We start from the raw sequence: 26,888 nt of genomic DNA, 5'->3' as shown, positions 1-26,888 counted from the left end.
TACAAAGATCTTCAAAGCATGTCGATGGTCCCTTAACCAAATATGACAAACATATTTTATAGCTTAGTGAGTCCCTAGACTTATTGGTTCTTAAAGGGCTATCTTCCTTCCTTGGATCACTTATTCGTGTGCAAACCTCCTAGTAGTGGTGTTAGCGTGGTGGACTATGCTCTCTCCCAATAGTCCTTCGTCCCCTTCATTAGCCACTTCTCCAATTTTTCTCTCCTTAGCCAACAACCTTTTGTGTTGTCTCTCTATCACCTTCACTCCCGGTCCCCCACACCCTTGCCTCTCTCCCCCAGCCCCCTTGCTCACTCCCTCTTCGTATTGTTGCTCACTTTGATAACAATGATCCTAGCATGTTTCCCACCACCTTAAGCAACTTCTCCCCCTTTATCCCATCTTCTCCACTTTGGGGCTTTTCAACACCATGTTTTCTTCCCTGTCCAATTCCTACTAAAAAGTACCCTTGTCTTCCTTCCCTCATGCCTTCACCCCGTAACTCCCTCCTCCCAAGCATAAGAACTCTTGTCCTGTGAGTAAATGGTATGATAACGACTGTAAGACCTCTCATCGAACCCTTCACTCTGCCTTCTTGTTCCAGCTCTCGCGTTATAAGAAGCACCTCCACATTTTCTAGTGCAGACTTTCCCTCCTTGCCTCACTCCACCATTCGCCAAAGCTCTTCTAGCATACTCTTTCCCCAATCATACTAAGCTCCTCCCTTGCAGTCTTGGTCATAGTTTCTTGATTTCTCATCCCTGTGAACTTTATAATGTCCTTGGTTGACTACCTTTCCAAGTTCAAACTCCCTGTCATTACCACCTTTTCTCCTACACCACCATTAGGTAGGTTGTCAAAACTACACATTCTAGTAGGGCTACTAATGAGGAAGGTTTTCAAGATGAATTTTTCAAACACGGCATCTCAATTCTAGGATCCTAGTTGGTTGATCTCTTCAACCAGATTCTTTGCAAAGGTTCCCCCCTCTTCATCACATTGCACCATTCATGTGATTTAGAAGACACGTTTTACTTCGGATCCCAATAATTACAAGACTATCATGGTTGGGCACACCTCCTCCATGTTGTATAACACAACTCTTCATATTCTTCTTTCCACAGCATTAGATCATCACCATATCCATGCCAAAGGGCAAGAAGGTTTCGAACTGGATTACTCGACTATAGATCACATTTTGACTCTCTAGGCATTATCGCGAAGGCATGTCATCACTCCTCGAAGGTATACCATTTCTTTTTGGACCTCCACAAAGCCTTTGACTTTGTTCCAATGACACCCCTCTTTCAGAGACTTTCAAATATTAGTATTTTTGACTCTTTTGGTTGCCAACATAAGACTCTACGAGATGGTTTTGGGTCGACTCAAGACACTGCGGGATTTTTTGACTTTATCAAGAGCACTATCTAGGTTTAACAAGGCTTCCCTTATCACCAACCCTCTTTGGGATATACATTGATGAGCTGGAGTGGTATCTTTAGGCCCACATTCTTATCAACAATGGTTGCCTTCTTCAAGAGGTTATGATCCCATTCTCTCTACACGGAGGATGTCATTTTTTTAGCTTCCTACCCTAAGGGTTTACGATGTCAAATAGATAGTGTAGAATCACTTTGTGAGTTACGACACTTGAGAGTTAATTTGAGAAAGACGAAGGTAATGGTCTTTAATGCTCTTAGAACTTTTCACCTTCATTTCTTCTTCAAAGTTTAGAGATCTCATCATCTTAAACATATCTAAGGATAAAGTTTTATGGATCGAACTTTACTATGAGACCTACCCTTTAAGCAAGGATCAAGTTTTGTGGTTGAGCTTTACTATTAGACTTGTCGTTCATGCAAGGATCAAAAGGGTTATGGTTTGTCAGCCCTCCTTGAGCGACAATGCTTCCGACACCATTTTCAAGACACTTTGTCCAAGATGACACTCATGGATACACTTATTAGGCCTACTATCCTTTATGGTTTGCTTGTGTGGGGTCCTTTACTAAACTCTGATTGTGCTTCTATCAAGAGGGTCCAAGTTCTCATCCTTTGCTACATTATCCAATGCAAGCAATCCATTTAGCACAACATTATTCTTATAGATTTTGGGGCTCGTCCCTTAAGGCTTGAAGCCATCTTCGATCTAGTATGGTACCTCCACCTGATGCAGGACTTCGTTAATCAATCAAAGGCTTCTCAAAGATACCTGTATCTAGCCTATCTCTCTTCGAAGCTTATAATTGCTTCTTCCCAATAATCAACCTCATGGCTAGTATGCTGAATCTTTTTCCCTTCTAGGCTCCATTGGGATTAACATGGATCACCTTCCAATACCCGCTCGATGCACTCCCCGATCTTCTTCCTCCCTTTCATAAGTTGAATAGGCAAATCAAAAAGGACATTAACAACTAGTACATTCACACTATCTGGGTTTACCCCCACGAGGGCCTTTGCTCTAAAATGGCATTCTCTATAGAGCACATCTTGGGGCCAAACGATGAATTTATTGTCCACCCTTCTTGCTTTTCCCTCTACTAGGTTTATTCCTCTAGGATCTCCCTTGGCTCCTTCAGAGTGGGTTTAGATAGACTCTGTTGCGAGACTAGTCACTTTATGGATAGAGAATAGAGGATATGTCAACTTTGCAATATTGAGTAGGATGAATTGAGAAGCACTTCATCTCTCACTGTCCTCGTAATGAGATATGAAGAAGGTTCTACTACCTCTTTAGGAAGACTCAATTGCTCTCCATTTTCTTCAAATATATGGACCAAGGTGCCTTGCTCTTTATTTTCAAGAAGCCCTAGGCTTCAAGATCACACATTCTAGCACCGTCGGCCCACAACCCCTATGCCTTGTCACCTTATCACTTCCTTCTTCACAAGGACTCATTAAAGACATCGGACCAATCGCTCGTTTGGCACCACTCCTCCTTCAAGATCTTTGAGGCTCATGGATGTGTCACATCAACTATTGTCATCCTCTTCAAGGATCACTTTGAGGTGACCTAGTGTTTGGGATGGCCCTATTAGTTACCCTTCAATTCGGGAGTTCCTCACAATTGTTCAAAACCCTTCATGGTTTTTGGTCTTTGGATGCTTCTCTCTTTCCTTCTGGTTCTCTTTTTTTGTTTATGTTGTTTATTCTTGGACATCATTTAGTGTCCTCATTGCAAAATGGTCCCCCTCTTGTTGTAATTGGCAATCCCTTTGACCCTTAGCGATCTTTAGCAAGGCATTAATAAATTTCTCTCAACATATCATTGTACATGATTTAATTTAGCTTTTCCTTGAACTTATACAAATCATAATGTGATTGGTGTGCATTATAAATATTATAGTCACTGCCTTCCGATTGCCCCCTTACTTTTGCTATTAAATATATTCCTTATATCACTATGTAATAACCTTTTATCGAATTCATTGCCCATAATCCCAATCCTTTCCGAATGTTGACTTTTCTATTTGTACATATAACTACTTTATATCTTTTTCTTTTACCTTGTCGAAAAAATATTCTTTACTACACTAAGAAAGAAAAGAGCGCAGAAGGGAGGGAGTTTGTGAACCAGCCATATGTTGTCTTTGCTTATTTGAAGATACATCAACCTTCACAAGAAACTGATAAAGGATTCCTCCCAATACAAATAAGATAAACATTTCTTTAAATCCCACAATGACTATCCAATGATAAAGATTAGGAATGATCAATCTGTGACTCGTATCAAGTTCATATGTTGAGTAATATATTCAAAAATAGTGATAGGTAGATATTAACTTTTATGATGTGAATAATATTAATTTACATGCTCAGTATTGTTTCATAGCTTTTAGCAATGCCTTAGTTCCTCATCATACATTGGCTTCGCTTATTTGAAGATACGTCCAACTTCACAAGATATAGGATTCCTCCCAATATTAATAATATCCATTGCTTTGCATTCTACAATGACTATCCAATAATAAAGATGGGGAATGATCAATCTTTGACTTATATCAAGTTTGTATGTTGGGTAATATAGCCACAACTAATAAATAGTGCATATTAACTTCCATGATGCGAATATGTTATAATCAAATTTTAACATCCATTCTTAGTATTGCTTTAGCATCTTTAATGGCACCTTAGTTCTTTTGTAACCAATTTAGAATATATTAACCCATCTCCAAAAATTTATTATTATGTCAATTGATAACCTTTTGTCCTTATAGGTATTCTTCGGACCAATGTTTGTGGAATTAGATGGAGACATCACACAAAAGATGACAGGTTTGGAGAGTGCTTGTAGATTAATAATTACTAATAATAAAGAAGAACATGATATTGTATTAAACTGTGTATGAATAGTTAAACATGTGGCTAGCTTGAGGATTATTGTCATGTAAGACATACTAGCATCTCCTTGGTCATTCTTAAATTATATTTTTATAGCCACCCATATCACCATAGAAGCAAAAATAAACTCCCAATTTATTAAATTTCTTTAAAAATCAACCATTTACCAAGGAAATCAATAAATTCCTATGGAGCACAGCATTGTTGATCCACTCTCCCACTAACCTTAACTGATCACAAATTAGAAATTCTATGCCGTCTATTTTTCATTTTCACCCATAGTATGAATGTGGCTTTTATACAGACAGCTGTGATAATGTAATGTCATGAACCATAACAGTCAATGCTACGTTGGCCATGTCAAACACTCAATTTCTTTGATATAAACAACCAAATTACTAAAGATTTAATGCATGGTAAATGGGCTGACAACAACATATTGGTACATCACCATCCATTGAAACATGGACAACCAATGGAAATGTTAGTTGGCCACCTGAAATGATGACATGCACACATGCTTCCCTTATCATTTATTTAAAAGGATCTCACCTACATGTTTTCCATGTCCTAAATGATTTACAGAATATCACAATGGATAGCATCATAGCTTCAATTAGCATTAAAAAAAAGTGAGATAATAAGAAAATGAGTGTTTACCAAATCTTTTAACAATATTCATGGTGGTCTTCATTATGTGATTCACAAGAAAAAAAGATAAGTTTCCCATGCAAGTGGAGAAAATATGTGTCATGCTTTTAAATATTTAATTCAGAAAGCAAAAAAAGCTTCTGAAAATGGCAAGTCAATTAAAGGTTAAACCACTTTATGTGATTGCTTACCTTGGGAAAGAATGCCAGTCCAATTTGTTAATCTTGAACCATGCCATAAAAGCATCCTATTGTTTACAGAACTAAACTGTCACAAGAATAGCAAACTAAGATAAATTAGTTTCTTCAAATATATGTATTGAATAATTAATAAAGTAATGACTCAAGATATGAACCCAGAAATATACTTCAAGATTTAGACAATGTTTGTTAGGAATTATACCCAAGAATGCAAAAAGAACAGGAAATGGGAAAGCTCGGGAAAATGAAATATACAGTGCCCTATCAGATTGTAACATACCTTTTCAAAGCGATCATATTCACCATTTCTTGAAACTTTGAACACGTGTAAAACTTCAAGAGTGTAACTTGAATGTGTTTTAGCATGAGTATTCATCAGGTAACACTTCACCTACAAACATAAGGAAAACACACTTCACATAATGATCAGCTGTTTTTCTTGTTATGTAGTAACTCTTTGCAGGATCCTTATATCTAATATCCACAAAAAAGCCTAATGGAAATGATAGAATTGTATGTCATATAGTATTTGTTACATCCCAAAAAAATTATCTTTTAAAATTATCTTATAGCCATTGTAATGGTTAGTTAAAAACTTTCAGATATCATGATCTTGTGAAATGGAAGTTATGATTAACCGAATTGATTCATGTGAAAATGACTTGTTAGGGGATTATTGTTATTTCGACTAAAAATGAATGCTTATATTTTAAAATAAATGTTAGTGGTATTTAGCCATTGAGACAGTTATCAGTTATTGTGTTATCTTGATATTTCAATTTAAATGGAGGAACAGGTTATTATTGTGGAAATATGCATTTTTTGTTGTAGAAGCAAACGAAGGGGGCAAGCATTACTAAACGTGATTTAAAGAATGGGGTATTGGTTCCCAAAACTGCAGATTGAAAATCCAAGAGCTTGCCAATTCTCCAATAGGATTCCACAACCAGTTCTGGTCAAAGAACGAGAATCACCTTGATTCCGCTACACTTCAAGCTCCGCTACACCTAAGCAAATCGACCTTCTCCTCGAACTTGATTACTTGGTTCAAAGCTTTTCTAAAGCGAATTTAAGCTTTGGAGTTCTCCAACTAGCTAGGTCCTTGAACTCCATTAAATGAAACTAAATGTTGAGTGTTTGAATTGAATGAATTGTATAAGGTTTTAACAATGGATTTGACACTAGTAAGAAGGAAGTTATAGATTTTCTGACTTCAATAATTTTAAAAAAATGCCTCTGCTCATTCAAGCAATAGAGTCAAATTTAGTAAAGATTTTCACGTACAACTTTATAAAATTCTATGCACTTATACTATCAACAATTAAATAATCAAGATGCGACACATCAAATATATATGCAATCTTAAATTAGTCCGGATTGAATTTCAACTCCTTTGGTAGGGAGACAAACTGGACACAGATACGGAAACAATTTGATATTTGAGTATATATATATGATGATCATATTCAAGATGCCAAATGAATGTTTCCACTTATCTGATATTTAAGTTGTATACAGAATTTGAAAAATGATTATAAAGGATGAATCATCTGCATTTAATTCTCCATGCCTTTAATAATAAACAAACGACTTTTTACTTTATTATTAAAATAAAGTAATTGAAATCATATTACAAAGTCATATTCATACTCACTTTCCTTCTATACAAATAAATATATTACATGTTATAATTGTCTATTCAAATGTCGGATGTCTTCCTATTGTTCTATAACTCTATAACTCAAGTCATATTTATATGTTAAATATTATAAGATACGACTTATCATAAAAAGCATGTCTCCTCATAACAAGTGATTGACCGATAAACACTAATCCTAATCCTTAGTGTCAATCACTAACTCCTAATTGATTTGCGATAAAGGCATTTGGTCTATAATTTATTATTTTGCCTATGAATAGAAAAACGACAAACGAAGGAATGTTGTGAGGGATTATTGATGCCGCTTCCATCTTCATGTGCGACTTTCTATTCATTGTCCCTTCCTTTGTAGCTGCTCAAGACACAGAATGCTCTACTGATCACTTTGACAATAATGATTCCTTTCACACATGCATTCTAAGCGCGTTTTGTCACTTGCTCGAGTAACAAATAGGCAAAGTCTATCTCACTTTGTTAGTGTTTTCCAAATTTGCTGCAAATGTAACAACACTGCCATAAATTTGGTATGTACTTTCCAAATGGCAGCCATCTCTCTAATATAGGATGAAGTATGGATGGACATGTCTCTTCACGAGAAATGTCTATTCATTAGAATGTAATTAATATAATAAATATCTCATATATTTAATATATTAATATTTATATTATATCTCACACATATATATAATATATATTTGCACTATATTTATCCAACTAAAGCTACCAATTATTAACACTCCCTCTTACCCAATATGAATAACGTATTACCTCAACACAAATAATGATTTCTAGAATGTCAACTCATTGACATCTAATCGATGCTACAAACATTAACACTCCCTCTTAGCTAGGGAAGATAAATGGTATAATCATATTACATATCTTGTGATCACATAACACATGATATGAAGTATCATCTAACATATAATACCTAGTTTACCTATCACCTAACACCTCATATAAGTAATCACCTAACATGTGATACCTAGTTTTACATATCACCTAACACCTAACACATGATACCTAGTTTTACATATCACCTAACATGTGATACCTAGTTTTACATATCACCTAACACGTGATACCTAGTTTTACGTATCACCTAACTCGTGATATGAGGAATCACCTAACACGTGATACCTAGTTTCACATATCACCTAACACGTGATATGAGGAATCACCTAACACGCAATAGCTAGTTTTAGATATCATCTCAATATGATATCAAAGACATGGTCTAATCAAGAATATCAAGTCTCATGATATTCACCATACCTCAAAAATTGTTCCAAGGTAATGTGCACTTACCATAGGAACATTCATAATCTAATGTGATTGGTTTCAGCCATCGCACGATGTATATCACAATCTAGAAGGTCATGGTCTGTTTAAGGAACAAAATCGACCATGCTAGAAATCATCTATCATGATTTGTTTCAGCCATCACACGATGTCTATCATGATAGAAGATTAAGTTATTGTAAGATTGTCTAACATCAACAAATAAAAGTGATAATTATTTGGAAGTCGTCACTTCCTCATGATTTACACAAGGTCCATTAGGCATTGAATGATTTCAATAGTACAATAATCAATTAAATCAAGTTTACCTCATAAGTGTTTCACCTTCAACAATGAAACTCCCTCTCAATCACTATAATTGAGATTGTCACAAGTTGACTGAACCCCTCTACTCCCTTTGACGCTCGAGTTCATCGACATTTTGACCTCTATGAAAATGCCAGACTCTCACTGAATCTCCCTCTGAATCTGAATTCCATATGCTTCCATCCTTGTGTTTCAAATATTTCCTTTCATAAGGTGAGCCCATATAGGAAATATAACACATGATCAATTTTCATCCTTCATTCCACCTTAAATACATATGAGTGGAACCTAATGCTTCTTATGCTCATAGGACCCATTTCCCTTTTAACTTGTTTCTTATATTCCAATCTCATATCCCATCCATGCCCAATCACATATGAGTATTGACAATAGTGTGTTTGCCTCCTTGGCCGTTGACACATTCTTTAATAGTTTTGGTTGATACATATAAGTCTTTGTCAGATAGCAATCAAGACCAACCATTTGTCCTATTTCATTCTTTTACTCTAACAAGTGTAGAGAAGACATGGCATCTTACGATGGAGTAGATATAACTCCCGCATTCCTCCTTTGCAATTATGATGTCAACGTTATTTGTTGGTGCTCCAATTGGGATATTTTATACTTCCTCATGCGCTCTCCTAATCTGCTATCTGTGATTACTTGTTCAAATGGCCCATGCACCTCACTCATGCCACGACTTGGATTTGGAGATTTTGGACTAGCACATGAGTGCGCCTAGACGTTATTGTAGGAACACGTGGATATAACTTTGCCCCAAACTGTGCCCTCTTTGGAACTTCTAGTGCTTTTCCCAAGTGGTCATCACAACAATGAATCCAACTTCAACCCACATTGGTGAGACACCAAGTAGCTACACAATTCAATCAGACAACGAACACATCTTTCATGTGAGCCATCGAGCTAGCCATATCACCCAGGTAGGGGCATTAAACATTGTGAACCAATCACAAACTTTTTCGAGCGTCTATACTCTATGATTTCAAAGTTGATATCCTCCTCCCAGGTTTGGGTTTGTTTTCCTTGAGAAAAAAAAAATTGATGAAAGTCCGAACTCTTACATTACTGAAAGGGTCACTGCTTTGTAACACGTCTCTCCCAATATCCAGACTATCTGTGCAACAACTAATATGCAAATTAACAAGACTTAATCCTTTACCTAATATAAGTCAAGGGTTCTTATGCCACAACAGAGGAAAAGCACTCCCGTGTCAGCCTTGGGCCACATTGCCAACTGAGTGCCCTCAGTTATCTTTGAGTTGTAATGTTTCTGCACAAAAATTTAATTTAACATTTTCAATAATAATATGGTCTTTTGTTAGGTCAAATATCTGCAACACCCTCTAATAGGTGGCTGGCTTATCAATGGCGTTGAAATATTTGACTCCTATTTCAAACGTAAATTTAGAGCCTGTTCTTTTATCCACTGTCCATATTGTTTATTCTCTCCATTACCTCGATTTCTATTTTATTTACAAAGACTTACATACATTTCACCATCAAAGAAGAATAATAATAGAAAAAATCAAGGATGTGATTGGAATTTGGGTTCTATACGATTTCTAGGGTGACTGGTTTGTTCATTGTCTTCATTTGATAGTTAAGAAACTCCTCATGGATTAGGCAAGAATTTGTTAGATATGCAGTTGGCTCTGATACCATGTTAATATTTTCCAAATCTGTTGCAAATGTAATAACACTGCCATAATTTTGGTATGTACTTTCCAAATGGCAGCCATCTCTCTAATATAGGATGAAGTATGGATGGACATGTCTCTTCACGAGACATGTCTATTCATCATAATGTAATTAATATAATAAATATCTCATATATTTAATATATTAATATATATATTATATCTCACAAAACTTATATATATAATATATAATATATATTTGCACTATAGTTTATCCAACTAAAGCTACCAATTATTAACACGCTTAGCCAGATATCCATCATTTCTATCATCATTGGATCTTACGGTGCACAAAATCACGATGCTATTTTCTGAAGCCTGAAGTCTATCGATCAATTGAACTTGGATGCCTGTAGACTTTTCTTTGCATTTGTCCCACCACACATAATATTCACCGAAGTCATTCTAACCACCACCTTTGTAATTCTCGCATTAATAAATATTTGAAATTTGAAAACTCATTCATCATTCACGAGAGTTGTCGTGTAAGGAATATATGAATCGATTATTGCTATCATGATGTCTAAAATATTTTTCTATTTGACCTTAAAGTTTATCTTCTCCTTTATTCCTATCAGACTTGCAGTTTGAAGCTTGAGTATTCTACTCTGCCAATACATCCAAAATCCTTGGTTTTGTATCCACCGAGCCTCTGCATCCATTGGTCTTTGGTTTATTGCAGCTATAGACTGGCTTTAAATAAACATGTATATCTTCGAATTATCAGCAAAAGATTATCGAGCATATCATATGACGGTTTCTACTATTTCAATCCCTTTGAATTGTGTTTGGTATTATTTGACTATGTGAAAGTAATCTTCGTCCCCTGAGTATGCACTGTTAACTCATGTCTTTATTGATCCAGTCTCACTTCATAAATATACATGTATTTAGCTATTTATGCAATCATCATTATAATTTCCTCAACAACATTCACTTCCTCTGTTTCACACAACCACTTATATATATAATGTTTCTTTTCTTGTTACAAATGCACAATTGTAATGTCCCCCTTTTCGCAGCTTCTTGCAATTGGCTAGGTTAGTTCACCATTAGGACCCTCATGAGCTGATAGTAGGATTTGAGGGTCTTAGTTATGTGTTTATAGGCTTTCCAATAGCCTATGGTGTGTTTTGGCTCCATTTGAAAGGCTTATTATTTATAGCAAGTCAAACTATTTGTTCTGATGAGCTCATTTCAGTTAGAGGGGTTGCGTGATGCTTTTGATTTTTATTTCGGGCTTCCAGTTTGGTCTCCAAGAATTTTGGAGGGAGCATCTACTTATTGTATGTCACCCTGTCAGTTCATCTATCGTCTTTCATCGTTGAGATTACTTTGGTGTTGTCACATTTCGAATATGATGCTTCTTCAGTTGTTTTCCCAAGAGGGGTGAAATATTATTATTATTATTCATCTAAATACATTGAGGTTGCTATTTTTGTTGGTGTTGTTTGTTGGTCACCTCAGTATTATAGCTCGTTGGAACTAGGATGAAAAGTTTTAAATCGTGGGAACAAGAAACAGTGGCCTTGCATGTCAGAATTTTAAGTTATGGTGGAAAGGGTCATTTTCTAGAGCCAAAAGCAATTAATAAATTATATTAATGGCACTTTACTATATTCTAATGTTGTGTAGAGCAAGATTCTTCAGTGGAGTTCTTTTGGAAAACCGATGCCATTTGGAGATTATAAACATGAGGACATTTGATGAGAAAAGCATCTGATTATTTGATTATCTATTTGCCTTTGTTGTCTTTGTGACAATTTTGAGTTTGTGGTTTGTGCCCTTGCTAAAGTATAAGGGTTTGGATTGGAGAAGTACCTGGTAATTCACAGCTGAGGTATTGTGAATTAATTTTGAGGAATTGTTTTGTCTTCCTACTATTCTTACTGTTGTTGGAAGTCATTATTTATTATTATCTTGAATTTGGCTAAGAGTTGTGAAGTCTGAAAATTATTCTGGGAATTGCGATTGCAAATTACTGCTGAAGTATAGTAATTTGCCCTAGCTTCTCTTCTATTGCTAATTGTTGTTGAGAAGTGATTAAGTGTTGAAGAAAATCTGATGGGGGCGGTTTGGATATTTCATATTTGTGACTGCTGCCATAAACTCTTATACTTGCGTTGACTTGCTTATGGGCTGCGGTTACATATTTGAGGCTTGAGATTGTTCTACTATAGTCCACATTCACAGTCGGAGGGTCTGCATTCAACATCTAGATATACATTTGGAATTTCTAAAGAACTGCAGTTACATTTACAAGGCCTACTCTCATTATTAGGGTTTAATCTACAAATCCAGACATTGCAAATTGGGTCTGCTAGTATAAGGAGAGTGCATAATTTGAAGTCTACTGCAATCATTCTATGAACTATACATTGGACAGGTTCATTTTTTGTAATAATTTACATCATTGCAGCCATTGTTGATTTTAATAAAACTTCAGAATAATTGCTTTCGAGCTAATTATCTATCCTTGTGTTGAGAGAAATACTTTCATTTCAGAATTCCATATTAACTTCCTTTTTATATGCATCAATATCATCATAAGAAATCATTGTCAAACAAAAAATCAAAGCCAACAAGATGCCTGCCAAGTGTTTGACAAAATGTCAAACCTTTGAATTGTGAAAGAAATTAATGTTTGATTAAGTTATAGCTGGCTGGGGCTATTACAGCAATCCTTAATGTGGATGGATGAAATAACTACTGCATCATATTGATTATATCTTTCAATATCCATATAACCATCAAAAACGAATGTGATTTCTTTTCTTGTGACAAAACTTCATCAAATCTCTGAAATAGTTTTCTATATGGAGACTTCAATTTTTACAAAAAAATCAAAGATCCATCATGGGGCACCAGTGTAGTCCATCGCCAGACCATCAGGTATGGGTTCTAACTAATTGGTGAAGGATTTAACGGCTAGGCAATAGAGTATACCTTGGACAGTCATGAGCTACTCAGTTGGTTCTTAAAAACAACGAAATATTAAACATTCAATATCTTGAGAGAAATTATTTCCTTTCTTTTAATTACAAGAATGTGGAATGGTAACAGCTGTAACTTTATATATATATATATATATATATATATAGAATGACACCATGTTATTTTCTAACATCTATAAGTTGCACACCTACATGTATATATACATATATGCATGTGTGCACGGGCAATATAATGATAAAAAGAATTATATGTGCTCTCAAAAATTACACACGCATATATAGGTAGAATTCAATAGCATGGTGACAATATATATATATATTTGGCATAACCATGAGAAAGTATAATCTTTATGTTTTAATTATGGCTTCATATCAGTAAGTGTTTGCCACCTTCATTTCAGCATCGCTCATTTAAGTACTGAAAATTTTAAGTTCTTGTAATCGGTGTTTGGTCATGATCGAGCTTCCTTTATTGTAATCGAAGAAGCCATGAGGCATTAATTTATTCTCCCCACGGCTGAGGACAAAACAACAAGAATTCACTTTCTTCTCCACTTGCGATTGCTTTGAGCTGAAGTTGTTTCTCCATACTTCCTTCCGGCAGTGTCCTGGGATCAAATTACCATACCTCAACTACATTATTGGCCACGCTTAAGACAGTGATTCTGCGTGGAGCTATGTTATAAGATCACGTCAACAGATTCTGAGTTGCATTTCAGGTCAAGGAAATCATTTTCAAAAGTCTTATCTCATATTTCATATGCTATGCCTTTTACGATGCATCTTTTCTTTTTGAATCTCATTACAGAATGAAGGAACATTATAATAATGTGTAACCACGATCTTGGTTATGTGTCTTGGTCATAACAAAGGCTCAAGATGTATCAAGAATTCTGATAAGCATCAACACTGTTCTTCTATATACACAATAGTTTTTTCATCCATGCATATCAGGTGCTAGTACAGACCCGTGGAGTCTGATCCAAAATGGTCACATTTAGAATGTTGAACAAATCTTGCATAATGCATAATATTGTATTATTTGCTTGAGGAAGTTTCCTTCAATTTTCACAAAGTATATATCCAACTTGTACACTAGTATTAGCCATATGCCAGTTGAGATAAGAGTCAAATTGATATACATAAATTCTGATTGATAAAGAGCACATAGTTACCAGCAATCTCTCAGGATGCACCCTAGACCAGCAAGGTCAAGTATGAATGGGTGAAGAAGAGAGGTATCCTTGCAAGAACAAACTGTAAATCAGTAACTAAAGTGCATAAACATTTTAAAAGAACTGTTTAGCCCAAGTTAACTCATGATTGTCCAAAGTATATTCAGTTGTCAAGTCGAGGGGTGTTGATCAGGTTGTTCATTTGCTCATCTTAATCCTTGGTCAAGGTAGATTAGAAGCATGCGTCCCACAATTGACCACTAGAGGTCAGAGTGCTAGGTGACAGAGTTCTTCAAGCTCGTCTATTGCTTAGCCAACACTTCAACACCGGAATGTTCAGATGGCAGGACTATGGTGCCCCAAGCCTAAACCCGAGGTAGGGAGGGTCTTTCTCATAAGAGATTGTGTGAGGATATGTTAAGGTCCACGGTTGGAAGGTTAAGCCTATGTCAATGCCTCTCCTCTTCACCAAATGCTGAGGCTTGCAAAACACATCGACAGATATCACATTACATGTATAAATTCTTAATCTTTTACTTGTACATACTTTTTATGTTACCTTGAAGTGCATAATTGTAAATATAGTTAAATTATTAGTTTCTTTCAAAATGTACTTGTATAAGTTGGTTATGGAAGTTATATAAGTTGTCTTTCATATGAAATGGATATAGTCGTTGCTTACATTCTGATTATTTATCTTTGTCTAGTGAATTCAATTGATAGTTTTCCTTTCTATATGATGTAATGGATTTCAACTACTTTATGTCATTCCAATATGATATTCAGTTATAATCTTAGAATATGTTTTATATTTTCAGCTTAGTAAAAATGGTATGTTACAATATTCACTTGCAAGGTTCCTACCCATTTCTCATATTAGATAATACTATCAATATTCAACATAAATGATAACAGAGCAATAATATTAAATGTTATTTTTCGATATAAGAGAAAACATTTGCAGAGAGAATTATGACATAACAAACAAGTGCACCGAAGCCATTGTTTAGTTAGTGGAAAAAAAAAAAAAAAAAATTAAGTTTCAAAAGAAAATACAATCTCCCATGTTCCATTCTCATCCATAGTTTACTTCCTTTTCAAAGAAGCATTTTTTTGATTTATTAATACCAAACTAAAGATTATAAGAATTTCTCTAGAGTGTACCTATTCTATGTTAAAAAAACTAACAATTATGCACCTAGAACATTTGAAATAAAGAAGTATTACCAAAGCAATATCCTCAGAGTCTTCATCTAGAGGCAAGATATTGCAATTAAGACGTTGATAATGAGAATAGAAAGGATCTTCCTGCAAATGTAGAATGCAAAAAATGTCAATTTTGAGACATCGATTCAGATAAAGATTTGGGAAAAAATTATCACAAGATAAACGCTTTAAATTTGAAACAGGTAGTATTCAATTTATATCAAAGGCCTTACATCTTCTACGATATCATCCTTCAACAATTTTGTTGCAAGTTCAATCTCTCCCAGTGCTTCCACCTTAAAAAGGACAAGTTTTTGTTAGCTATAACAAGGCTCACATTCCATTTTCTGTCACTGTAGTCAAGATTACAAAACTTCCCACAAAAATAATGGCCATAAACAAAACAATGAAAACAAAGACAGTAATTATTGCAAGTCTCCGATCCAAAAATGGACCCATCACCAAACTATTGTACAATGTACAAAGGCACTCAGCTGTGAACTTTATTTTATCATTGATGTCAAATGTGTGTGAGGAAGAAATCAGGATTATAGTATAGTACAAATTCAGGGAACAAGATATCAACAATATTGATAGTATGGACAACAAACTAAGAAAGGTGGGTTATTAACAAAGCTATGAATAAAGATGTGAATGGCATTTACATTTAAGATCTAAACATATTTCTTGACCGAATCTACTACAATACCTACAACAACACTTCTAGGATTATTGAAAGCCAGACATTTAATGTAAGTGCCAATTGACTTGTCTAAGCCCAAATGCGTATTTGAAGATTAATTGACCCAGCGAGAGAGTAATAGCAATTACGAGGAGCAATTAAAGTTCAAATTATAAAATCTCATCTTGGCCGACAAGAGGAATAAAAATATGATGGTCATCTATATTCTTCGACGGAGAAATAAATATGGATTAGGCAGCGACTAGAGCATTAAAAAGGAGGTGATGGTAAACCGTAAGGGTGATTTGCATTGAGAGAAAAAAACAAAGTCCACATGAATACCTAAATATGACAAACGATATTCTCATTACAACCTAATCATTAGCTGTTTGGCATCACTATACCATAGAGTAGCCGACTTCATTATGTTTGGTATATTGATCCTTAGTTATGGTACCCAAAACAACAATGTTATAAATATATTCTATGAAGGCAACCCATTATGATAAGCACCCAAAGTATATATTGATGGAGTGATTTCAATGAATATAAACAATAATCTCTGTTTCATTTACAGCATACTAACAAAGGGCTTGTGTTCATATGGTCAATAATTACAAAATCTTCTAAGGCAGCAATCAAATTAAATATGATAAAAGAGAACAAGATTGATCATATATTGATATATATCTCATACGATTAATTAGATGCCTACCAATTGATAATGTGCAGTTTGATCAAGATAATATAATCAGAGATTTCTACGTGAAGGAGACTATGACTAAAGCAGTGTGAATTGCAATATGAAGGAACACAATTCACACTATGAACAGATATGATTTGTTTAAGAAATCTACCAGCAGTTGTAACCACCATCAAACTCCACAATTAGCATGGATTAACTTGAAAAGGCAGCAATAAGGATTTAACAATTATATTTGCTAAAACAGCGATTTGCATAATCATGGCAGTGATGGGAAAAAGTACAAGAACTTCATAATATACTTGTGGCATCAAGAAATAGCAATTAATATGATCAAAAAGAAGAAACTATAAAAGAAAATCAGTTTAATTGAAGACGTTTTATACGTGTTATGATTTAGAGAAGCAATGATTATAAGAAACAATATACACAGGCGATGTAAATATTAATGAACAATAACGAAGCAAGCTCATAGTTAGAATCAACACATGGTTTATTAATTAATATTATGGTGCAACTCATTAGTTTGCAGAAGGTGATGATTAATTCTAACAAAAAAGAGGATACAAAATGAAAGGCCAAAAAGACAAAAATGGAAAGGATGTGTATCTTCAATTCAAAAGGGTATGACCCTTAGAGATTAAAAAAATTTAGAAAGCTTGAGAATGAATGAGCAAAGTAAGTAGCATGCTGTATAAAGATCAGTAATATATGTAATACCCACGCGAGATTCCAGAAAGAACTACGTGCACATGCTAGATAGGCAATTAGAAAAGCCCGTTATGTGGTTGGTGTCAAGACATACCCGGCCGTGCATACCCAGGTTGAAAGAGATGATCGCCGGCTAGCTGCTCTATTCAACGATCTCACACGAAGCGGCAATGCCGAGGGAGGAGAGAATTCCCGTACTCTAGCTGGCAATAGCAATGGTACTATCGTTCGCCAACGAAGCTTTCCTCGGACCGGTGAATAACGCTTGGAGATTTATGCATGAATACACCATAGCGCTGAAGGGACTTTGAATTCTCGACTCCTGATTGAATTGGAATAGGCATAAAGTGAGCGCAACTCCACCAGGCTCTTTAATAAGGTAAACATATTAACATATTTATCAATAACAAGTATCGGTAGAGTTGGACATAGTATATCTACATTTGGACTATTTGGAGCTAAGGTTACTTCTAGTACTCCTTGACAAATTAATGCATAGATAAAACTATAACATAATATCCAACATTCTTAATAGAAAAGAATGGTACCTATCTCCTCGAAAACTAGTTATCAACTAGGTGCTTATGTTATAATATGTTAAGGAACATTTCTATACTTATCATACACATCCCTCTTGCTTATGATGTCAGATATAGCTTTGCATTAGACACTTGATCATATTTTATATAAGGTTGATTTCTATAATGCTTTATATAATATTCTAAATCGTTATTATGTTTTCAATAGTTTGTTTATAATGTTCTGATTATTATTTCTTCTTAAACTAACCCATGATGCCTTATATATATGTATGTTTGCTCTACTTGGTGTGTCTTCAAGATGAGGGGAGGCACTCATAGTCACTTCTTCAAGAGATTTACTCAATGTTGCACTCTTCCTGCCTTGCATTTCATTATTTGTATATGTATATGTATTGTATTTTGTTGGTTGGTGATGGAAGTGTGTGTAGGTACCAGGCATCGAAACATAGGTATGAGCGTGCCACAAAAATCCTTGAACCAGTTGTTGTTAGAAAGGAGACGAAAACATGATCCAGCTAGGAGCCCTAAGCCTAAAATTCTTGATTAGCGAGATGCCTACCATTTGGGGATCTTTTGGGATTCTTGCCTCTAATTTGGTATTGCAACAGTTCACTTTTACACTGGTAGTTTTATATTTGATTTTTATCTTGAGATAATGCTTTGATATTTTAATATTTTTGTTACATCCCAATTTTTGAACTAATTTTAAATTTTCTCATAGCCGTTGGATTTAACGCAGTTTTTTCTTTCATAATCATGTGAAGTAGGTAGTTATTTATATTCGTTGTATTAACTGTTAATGAAGATGGTCATTAACCATTATTTGTTATATGATGTTTACCAGTTGATTGATTTTGGAATTATGGTTAATAATTAAATTCTTTAAAATGTTTATATGAAAATTATTATGGAATTTGTTATTATGGTGGAAGCATTTCACGGGTGATTGCAGGAGAAGATGAAGGGGGGAAGCATTGCTAACAGGATCAACGGAATGGGATACTAGCTTACAGTCAATAGGATTGACAAGTATGACCTTAAACTTCTTTGGTAAGGACCTAGCGACTTGATCTTCAGGATAAATCTGTACGACCAGCACGAGCTATTAAATAAATAATTTAAGAAACATAAAATAATTTAATTAAAATATAATACGTACCTCCAAGGATTTTAAATGATCTTTCACCATATTATTTTAATATATACCTATGTATGTACACATAGATACAAATATAAAGTGACACCATAATATTATTTTTCTTATAATATAATGATTCCACCTCACAAATATATCTACATGTACGTAGATAGATATAAACTATAATATTTTTTATTTTTAATCTTCAAATCTTCTTCCAACCTTTATTCTTTCTTTTTGTTTTAAAAATCTATTTAACACTTGGCATTTTTAATTGGCGTTCAAAGAGCCAAGATATTCTTTATGTAACAGAGGCCAAGGAGTCACGTTATTTCTTTTTAATAGAAGTCGAGAGTGAGAGACGGATATATCTATTCAAGTACCCGACTACCTTTCTCAAGATCGACTCCCTTTATCATTCCTGACTCTTTTCATTATTTCCATCCTTCATTTGCTCATATTTTTCGACTTCCACTTACCATTCGAAACTCTGCAAACTCCAATTGAAATCTCTGCAGATTATAGCATTTCCATTCTTGTTACAAGACTGTCGTATATTGTTCTTCCTTGCTGAAGTTTAGGTTGCATTTACATACTGTGGTTACACCTAGTAATCAATTTGAAGAAGAGCTGATACACAAGCGTCTAGCAAGACTCAGACATTTCCAGAATTTATACCAAGTCATATAGTTGATCATTTTCCAAATATTGACCTTTATCAACTATTAATGCATTTTGATTTCCATAGCAATAAACTGCAGATTATATTCATTCATACTTAAATAACCTTAAGAAGTTGTTACTATAAATCATAGCAAAGTATCCAAGACATGGAATCATGAATTATTTTTGCCATTGGAAATCAGAATCAAATGACTTTTATTCCTACAAGTCTTAAAGAATATAATCTCTCAAATCACAGATTGCGAAATGCTGAAAGCATCTAATTGTCATGAATTAATAGAACAGAGCCGATTTCTCTGAGATTCTGAACACTTAGGACTCACAGGCTGTATAGCCAAGGAAAGGTGAAGAGGTGAGATGAAATCTGCAATGACATGTAAGTGAAACCGCATATGATACAATTAAATCCAAATAATCTTACTTAATAGCTAATGCTCGTCCTTATTAATGTTTCCTGTTGTCAAGTCGAGCGGTGGTGATCGCGTCATTGAACCCATCACAAAACCTTGGCCAAGGTAGTTTAAAGGCATGTTTGTTATCTATTGATCACTTGATGTCAGTAGTGCCAATTATGCAGACATGTCCGTCCATAACTGTGCAAACATTCTAAACACCAGAACGCTCAAGAGGCTGGACTAAGATTATCTCAAGCCCAATCCCAAGGTAGGGAGGGTCTTTCTAATTCAATAGATTGTGTGAGGATAAGTATGGTCCGAGGTTGGAAGGTTAAGCCTAAGTCAATGCTTCTCCTTTTACCGAAAGCCGAGGCTTGTACAACCAACTAAAGACTCACTGAATGATAATTGTATGTTTCTTTTCTTCTTTCCATGATAAGCATTTACTTTACCTGTATGTAAAAAAAGATAGTTAATTGTTATTATAGTTAAATACAGTTATTTTCAGCTAAACTAGTTATTTCAATTAATCATTGATATAGTTATTTTCAGTTAACCTTTATTCTAGTTATTTCAATTGATCATTGATATAGTTATCTCAGTTGAACATGGTTATTTCAATTAATCATTGATGGTTAAAATAGTTAATGTCATATGATAAGGAATTCAGTTATCTGTTCAATGATTGTTTGGAAAATCTCTTTATAAACTGTCTTTGTTTTTTATATGAAAAACCGTTTGTTACAATTTTATTTTGAGTTTTGGGTGATCTTGATCTCATGATGTTTACATAGGTTAATTAAGTATATCTATCCAACTATATATGACTGCACACATATATGCCTAAATAAATATACATTTACACTTAGTATCTATGTGGCATTAGTTCAAATACACTTTTTGGTGAATCTTAGTTAATTAGTTGTACATAGATGAAGCAAAATAAATATACCAAAAGTAATTGAATAAAATAAAAGAGGAATACATTATAACCCTTTTTGGAGGCTTGAACACCTGACCTCCTAACTACTAAACCACTATCTACCATCTCGTCTATTGTACTCTTCAAGGACCATGGTAAAAGGAATAAGTTATAAGTTGCAATTGACTGAGAAAGAAGAAAAAAGAGCAACAATAAAAAATAATGGGAATTGAACCCCAAACCTCATGAATGGAGGAAGAGTGCCTTAACCATTGTACCACAAGAATCCTTTGAGTTAGGACTACATGACAACCCAAAGATTAGTTAGAGATTGGAACAAAAATAAATTAATTAATTAAAGATTTGATTTATTTAATCAAACCTTAGGGGATGTAAGTTGCAATGGATGCTTCCAATGAAACGACATATAGTCCCCTATGAATATGGGGTTTCTCGAGGAGAAAAACATTGGAAAACATTTGTGGTAAAACTATAGGATAGTTTTTTGAATATTATTTTGGAGGAATACTGTTGGAATGAAGGAAGGAGAATTGCAGAAGGTGTTGGAGATTTAGGATGAAAAGCGGAGTATTAGAGAAAGCATCAAATTATCATTCAACCTACAGGCTTGAATCCAAGTAGGCCATGATTCTTCCTTCCTCTCTTAAACTATGAAATTTTGAATGAAGTTCAAATGACTCCATACCCAGAAGCATAAATTAGAGCACTAGTAATTAATCTATGTGCATTCTATGTTGTTATTTCTTTCGTTGTCTATTTTGAAATGAAGTAGAAAGGGATTTAGTCCTAGAAACATAAACTTGAATACCTAGTAATGAGTCTCTGAGAATTCTATGTTGTTACTGACTTCCATGATTGTGACGTGTCCAATTTATGCTTGTTTTATCATGTCATGATTGCAAACCATGCCAGTTTGCTATGAATTGAACTCCTATGGAGATATACTGGTGGGGATTCCAATCTGGGATTCAGCCTTGAAATGGTAAGGAACCCCTCCCTTATTCAGGATGAATCTTGGAAGTTCAGTTCATAACATTCTATATATTTTTTGTAGTCTCTGGAACAAATGCGTAGGAATGATGCACATATGACGAGTTATGCACATTCCCAGTTTGTCTGTCACCTTAAACAAAACCATTGTCTTACAAAAACAAAAGCGCAATTATAAGAGAAAAAAGCGCAACAATAGGAAACAAAAGCGCAACTATAAGAAACAAAAGCGCAGCAATAATGAATAAATGCATAATTTTAGCTAATTGAACAGAAACGCAGCTATATTGAATGAATGTGCAGGTATACTGCATGGAAGGGCAGCAATTTGAAGAAATACACACGAATATGAAATAATAGTGTGGGAGTAAGGCACAAATGTGCAGCATTAGAATTAACTTAGCCAGAAGGCAAATTTTAACCTCCAGAGTCTAGTTTCTGCACCAGAATATAACATAAAATAAACATTTAAGTATAAAGTTACATTTTATGTTATACATCCTACACCTTTTGAGATAGGTTTCAGCTTTGTAGGAGTTAAAATAAAGATTTTAGATTTTGAGGTTTTAAGAAATTTTAGACTTAGCCAGATTTCAAGAATCAACATTTCAGCTTGTCTTTTTTATGTTTTGTGACCTTGTATATACTTCTGAGGCATTTACTTTCTATAGATATCATATTCATTCTTGTAAATTGTTTCATATGTGTTTGTTACATCTTATTGCTTGTGCAATGAATTAGGGTTCAGTGGATTGACCTAGGGGTATGGGACCTTAGAAATGTGTCCTAACCCAGTTTGTTTGTGAATGGTTGAATTGGATTTCTAATGAGTTTGTTTTGGTCACTAGAGACTTATGGATTTTGTGGTTACTTGGAAAAGGAATTTGTTTATATCTTTGTGATTCTATGATGTTTTCATGTGATTATGCTTGATGTATGAGTTAGGGTTTGGGACTAGGGGTATGGAACCCTAGGTTATTATGCCCTATAACTCTTGTGCTTTTGGATTCTTTCTATGAGTAGGGTAGATGCCCTAGGTGAGTGGCACATCGTAGGTGCTAGGGCCCAAAAGTGGCCCTCAGAGGATCCTATGTTAGAGACCAAGGCCTTGTTGAGCTAGCTCTACATGTGAGTTTTTGTTATCATGTGGAAACATTAATAAAATTAATTGGTTATGGGGGTTTGGGAATTCACATTATCAAGATAATTGGATATCATGCATGTTGGAGTACTCGGGGAGCAAACATTATGTGTAGTGGGATGGTCTTTGGCTTAGGGGGTTGATCCCAACAATACAAAAAGTAAGGACATTCTATGCGTTGGGATGGTCCTTAGCTCAAGGGGTTAATCCCAACATATAGGAATATATGATGACACTCACCTAGATGTGGTCAAACCTCTCACACATGCTTTTGCCTCTAGTTGTCCATTTGCTTTGTGATTTCATTTTGGGCATTATGCTTTGTGGCCTTATGTTACTTTTGTACTTTGATTTTGGTGTATAAGTCGTAGATTACCTTAGAAGTTATGTGGATAATGGTATTATCTCCTAGCTCGAGGGTGTGGACCATTTATGGCTCCACGTGGTTAGCTGGCAATATATTTTGAGCGGTCGAAGATTATTTCTTTAAGTCTATATCTTCCATCACCTTGAAAGAAATCTATGTAATATTGTAATGTAAACTCTTGAAGAAAGTAAAAGCTCATATGTATATGTATCATGAAATGAAAAGCTATGAAAACGGGTAAAGGATATCTCTAGGATAAATAAAGGGAAATGTGAAAATATTGTATTATTTCAAAGGATGAATGAAGTTATGATAATGCTATGACATTGTATATTTCTTTGTATTTAGATAAATACATGATGAATAAAAGTATTGTGTACTCTTCATAATGTTATCAAATGAACAACGTATGATTTGGTTTACATGTGTAGTTAATGGTTTAAATATGTTTCATGTATCTTTATTGCGTGTTAAGTAGATAAATTTGATTATAAGGATTAGGGCATTAGTTCCTTATTTGCAAGGTTGCATGGGTACTCGTACTCACACCCCTGGTACTCGTGCCCACGTACCCAAGTATCGGGTACGTGTATCCCAAGTACCAGGTACTCGATGGAGATCATCTTAGCTAAGGACCTTGATTAAAATTTCTGAAAAAAAAATTGGTTTTTTGTTTACGTATCAGCTTGTTGTTTATCAAGCTTAATTCAATACCTAATTAGTTTGACAGTTTTATACAATATTGATTAACAATAAACTTTATCACCGTTCAAGTCAGAAGTTTATCATTTGCAATATGTCATTGTCATATGGTTTATGATCTTCTTGTTCATGTTTAAAGTTTGTCTTCTCTGTTATGCATCTAAACATGTATCAAATATGTTGCCCCCACTTTTGTTCTCCACATGTTAAAGCAAATGAACCTTAGATGTCAAGTTAAAAGTGGTATTCTTCTATTTATCTTATGATGAATCTAGGTCTAGTTTTCCTTAGGCTAGGAGGTCTTTATCAAGTTTCTCTCATCTGCCTTCTCTTCTGGTGAACCGAGTGGATTATCCTAAATTCGTGTCTCTTAATGGGTAAGTTTAGTACCTAACTCGATAAAGATCATATTTTACTCACTCACAACATAATGCATTTCTTCGAAGATGAAATTCAAATTCCCAGTCTTCATATTGCAACTCCTATAGGAATTTCTAATCTAACTTCTCCTCAGTGGGTTTCGGCTCATGAAGGTAGATTTTCCGATCAATACAGAGGAGGTAGCAGAAGTTTTTAGATATGCTCAATCTGCTTAATAATGGAAAATACCTTGGTCAAAGGTGGCGAGAACGAAGATCAAAATCAAATCAACGATATGAATACATTGGAATACCCACTTCACATGTTGAAAAGTCAATTGCCCTTGGAAATGGATTCCTAACCGTCGGATGAAGATCAGTTCAAAGGTGTTCGCGACATCGCAGCTTTCATTCCATATGATGAAAGATAAGTCACGAAGCTGCGAAAAGCGTCCTGGGTGGTTAAGTGTGCAATCATCGCAACACCATAGGAGGTCAAATAAACTCTGGTTTTCAAGTTGCGAAGATGCGAGAAACAAGGTAGTAGTTAAGCCAAACAGTTATCGCATGGTTACAGGTGGTTAGAAGTAACCCAGAGTTAAGGCAGCAACAAAGCGAAAGCGCATATCTGCACTGTCGCAAGGTTAAATGATGAGTTAAGATTCCAAGTTGCGAGCTTGTGAACAAAGTAACAGTTAACTCTAAACAGTTATCACATCATCACAAGTAATCATACAGTCAAAGGTTTTCAAGTTGCGAAATCGTGAAAGCTAAGGTTGCATGATTGCGACTCAATTCTAGTCTAAAGAAATTCAGGTAGCAATGGTGCGAAGATTTAACATGACAGTTAAAGTTTAGACCATCGCACCATCGCAGATGGTAATGTAGCTAAGGGTTTTCAAGTTGCGAAGCTGTGAAGTGAAGAAACTATCAATCAAAACAGTGATCACAACATCACAAGAGATAAAGATTTGAAGTGATTAACAGTTGCAAAGAAGCAATACAGTCAGATTCGAGAGATTTTGCTACTTCACAAGTTTGAAATAACAATTTATTTTTATGTTGCAACGGTGCGAACATGGTTAGTATGCAATCATCGCTACTTCGCTGCAATTAGTAAAAGGAGGTAGTGAGCAGTTGCGAAGTGGTGAATAAGAGGAATCGCAAGGTCGCGAGCTAAAAAGCATTCAAGACATTCTAAGCTGTAAAAAAGCAAAAAGCATTTGACAGTTAAAGAAATAAGTTTTCGCACCGTCGCATTGTTAAGCCATGAACGAAGATGTTAGGCTATGAAGTTGGGACATGAAATAATAGTTACTAAATTGCATCATCGCATTGGTTAAAGGCATCATATGAATGACAGCTGCGAAGGAGCGACGAGGATTAAGATAAAATGGTTGCCATGTTTAAATTGTGATCGTTGATAGGAGATCAACGGCAGAGATTCAAACTTGTTGTGACTGTTAGGATATGAAATATAAATTTTGGCGCCAAGGTGACTATTACAAATCAGTGAAGAATATAAACCATTTTGAGAGTTTCTAACCATTTCTACTTTATTTCTTTGATGCATTGAATTGTAACTGATGACTATTGGATTTCTAAGCGATTCAAATGCTTTGTTAATGTAACTAATGAATCTGTAACTAGTCAAGAACTCTAAGAGGGAGCCTATATATGTATTTTTCTAAGTTAATAAAAAAGTCGGCAAATTGTGGTGTGAAATACTCTTTGTTGCAAAGACAAGAATAGAAATGTTTGATACCATTGATTTATTGTTCCATGCATATGTTAATCTATGTATTTCTTTCAAGTTAGATTAGAAATCTGAAGACAAACAGAGTTTTGTTTCTCTTTTCAATTTAATGAACTGCCAAGTAATCTAGAATTACTGAAGTTAAAAGAAATACTTTTGTTGTGATGTGCAAATCAAAGTCTTGCATCTTAGCTCCATATCATTTCATCCTACATTTTATTTATAATACAAATCTGCACAATTGCATTATCAATTATGCGGAT

At 34.7% G+C, this 26,888-nt stretch overlaps 1 protein-coding gene across 3 annotated transcripts in view; it reads right to left on the bottom strand.

Annotated features, from left to right (window-relative positions):
- PARP2 (poly(ADP-ribose) polymerase) overlaps positions 1 to 26,888 on the bottom strand; it is a 188,065-nt gene that overhangs the window by 55,449 nt on the left and 105,728 nt on the right. For all 3 annotated transcript variants that reach the window (XM_089813536.1, XM_089813537.1, XM_089813538.1), the window contains 4 exons: positions 15,746 to 15,808; positions 15,534 to 15,614; positions 5,472 to 5,582; positions 5,183 to 5,258 (listed from right to left, as the gene is read on the bottom strand). In XM_089813536.1, the coding sequence (XP_089669662.1) occupies positions 5,183 to 5,258; positions 5,472 to 5,582; positions 15,534 to 15,614; positions 15,746 to 15,808 (331 nt within the window). The remainder of the gene's footprint in view (positions 1 to 5,182; positions 5,259 to 5,471; positions 5,583 to 15,533; positions 15,615 to 15,745; positions 15,809 to 26,888) is intronic.

The sequence above is a fragment of the Cupressus sempervirens genome, chromosome 2 (assembly GCF_028749045.1).
Source record: "Cupressus sempervirens isolate cs-2001-9-10 chromosome 2, ASM2874904v1, whole genome shotgun sequence".
NCBI classification, from domain to species: domain Eukaryota; kingdom Viridiplantae; phylum Streptophyta; class Pinopsida; order Cupressales; family Cupressaceae; genus Cupressus; species Cupressus sempervirens.
The sequence above is the reverse complement of the archived record's forward strand: the minus strand, read 5'-3'. Positions and strand labels throughout refer to the sequence as shown.